Source organism: Trichinella spiralis (genome assembly GCF_000181795.1).
Source record: "Trichinella spiralis strain ISS 195 chromosome Unknown Scfld2858, whole genome shotgun sequence".
In the NCBI taxonomy this organism is placed as follows: Eukaryota; Metazoa; Nematoda; class Enoplea; order Trichinellida; family Trichinellidae; genus Trichinella; species Trichinella spiralis.
The window spans coordinates 1-2055 of record NW_003529797.1 but is presented as its reverse complement, the minus strand read 5'-3'; the positions used below and the strand labels follow the sequence as shown (position 1 = coordinate 2055).

General features: G+C 37.8%; 1 protein-coding gene across 1 annotated transcript; it reads right to left on the bottom strand.

Moving 5' to 3' along the window:
• Nucleotides 1-522: 522 nt before the first annotated feature.
• Nucleotides 523-2049, bottom strand: Tsp_14123 (conserved hypothetical protein). Its single transcript, XM_003368230.1, has 7 exons — nt 1940-2049; nt 1512-1734; nt 1298-1436; nt 1128-1253; nt 909-1027; nt 736-817; nt 523-674 (listed from the first exon to the last, which is right to left on the bottom strand). Exons 1-7 carry the CDS (start codon nt 2047-2049, stop codon nt 523-525), a joined length of 951 nt encoding a protein of 316 aa, XP_003368278.1.
• Between the last annotated feature and the right edge of the window lie 6 nt (nt 2050-2055).

The window sequence follows — 2055 nt, the reverse complement described above, 5'->3', positions numbered from 1 at the left end:
TCGTTACGAAGAAGAATTGGAAATCAACGATTTTCCCCAACGAGTGCGTTGGAAGATCACCAGTCGAGATAGTATATCCCAAATTCAAGAGTACGCCGAAGTTGGCATATCTGCCAAAGGTTCTTACGTTCCTGCTGGAAAGGAGCCCAAAGAAGGAGAACGACGTCTGTATTTGTGCATTGAAGCGGTCAGTGAGCTGGCGATAACTCGAGCCAGAAATGAAATTATTCGCGTGCTGAAAGAAGAGCTTCGAAAATTGGCTTCGTTGACATCTGCACAAACTTATAACAAAGCCAAATACAAGGTCGTATGAAAGTAGACGAAGAAGAAGAAGAATGTGAAAAAAAACTATATTATATAGCAAGATTACAGGAAGCGAACACCGTATAAATAATTTTATTAATCTCGTGATGATACAATTGCATATTGAATATATACACACACATATATATATATATAGATATAGATATCTGTGGATATGTACGTATAGAAATTTGCTGTAGGTGTTCCATTTCAGCGCTGTTACTGTTTGCGCAGTTCCATTTGCTCTTCCTGATCACCACCGTCCTGTTCATCTTCATCAGTAGGTTCCGGTAAATAAGGGCTGAGATCAATTTCAAAGTATTCCATTACTGTTGGAACTACCATTAAAACTGCTCTTTCGATGAACGGACCTGAATTGATTAATTAATTATGTTAATCGGTTTTGGGAAGCAAATATTTATTATTATTCACCTAAAGCTGGAGAGCGAAGAGGATAAACAGTTTGAATGACTGTTTTCATGTTTTCTTCCAAGTCATCGTCGGGCATGTCCAGCTGAATAGAACAAGTATTCAAACAATAGTATTTTATCAATGAAACAAAGTATAATTTGAAATTTTTGCAGCAGTATATAAAGTATGTATACTTTTCCAATGAGAACATTCGTCACTCCCCACTGTGGATTGATCGCATCTTGTATCACTTCAAATCCGATACCAGTCCTGAAATGGTTCACCAAAGCGGCAATATCACTCCCAATGGCACCTGCAATAAATCGGTTAATGTGTCAAAAGTGTGAATCCTTCATTTCTTCTCTTTTGCTGATGATACCAATTTTTCTGGAAGGAAATTTTCTCTTCATCACTCCCCTGAGTTGATTTATCTCGGTCATCATGTCCAAATGGCAAACGCTGTAGTCGATATCGTCGATTCGAACAACACCTTTCAGAATCTGCCGCACATAGATAATCATCGACTAGCAGTGGTTCCACTGTAGTACGGTTTGATATACCTTTTTAACTAATTCTGGACCACCAGTAATTTCCGCTCCAGCTTCATTGGCTATTACTTGAATATGTGGATCTTTAGCAAAAGCTAGAATTGTACGTTTTTGGCCGTGGTAGAACGGGTGTGGCATGGCAATGAACTGTTTCGACTGTTCAACAAATTTCGTCTTAAACGAAGCAAAACAAAAGTCACCATCTATATATAACAGGCGTTAATGTAAAATAAGAAAAACAACAACGACCTTTTTTTCCAATGTCATATTCAAATCAAGTCGTAAACGTAGCAGTGCTGACGGATTGTTGTACATGGATGGACTTTGCAATTCGCGATGCAATGCCAGTGCATCTTTTATAAAATATCGTTTTGGCATGTATGATTGAAGTTTCCAAACAGAATCTAACGGTTCATCCAGCAAATCGGGCAGCAGTTCAACTCTTGCAGGATACTGAGCGGCAATTGATGAGCTAAATGAAAATTGTCTTTCATTTGAATAGTTAAAAAAGGAAAGTAAATTTAATATTCAGCAAATTTCCTATTTTTTCTTCATTTGCACATGACCATTATTTGTAAAAGGTTATCAATTTTATAGCGTCCTGATAAACAACCACAACAACATTTTATGTTGAAACTGGAAAGAACTTCACTTTATTGAAAAGTGGTAGTCAACACCTCAACTTGATGGTTGTGATGGGCGAAGAAGCACGTTCCTTTTTCACGACCTTGGATTGAATACCAATTTGGCTTCCTTTCCGCTTACGGAACCGCTTTGCACACCTCATCTCTTA

Excerpts from the sequence above, each read along its gene's own strand:
- Tsp_14123 (XM_003368230.1), bottom strand. The coding sequence starts at position 2,049 with ATGAGGTGTGCAAAGCGGTTCCGTAAGCGGAAAGGAAGCCAAATTGGT. Across the intron at positions 1,254-1,297 it reads AGCTGGAGCGGAAATTACTG|TGGAACCACTGCTAGTCGAT; the intron begins GTGGTCCAGAAT and ends ACCGTACTACAG. Across the intron at positions 675-735 it reads TCTTCGCTCTCCAGCTTTAG|GTCCGTTCATCGAAAGAGCA; the intron begins GTGAATAATAAT and ends TAATCAATTCAG.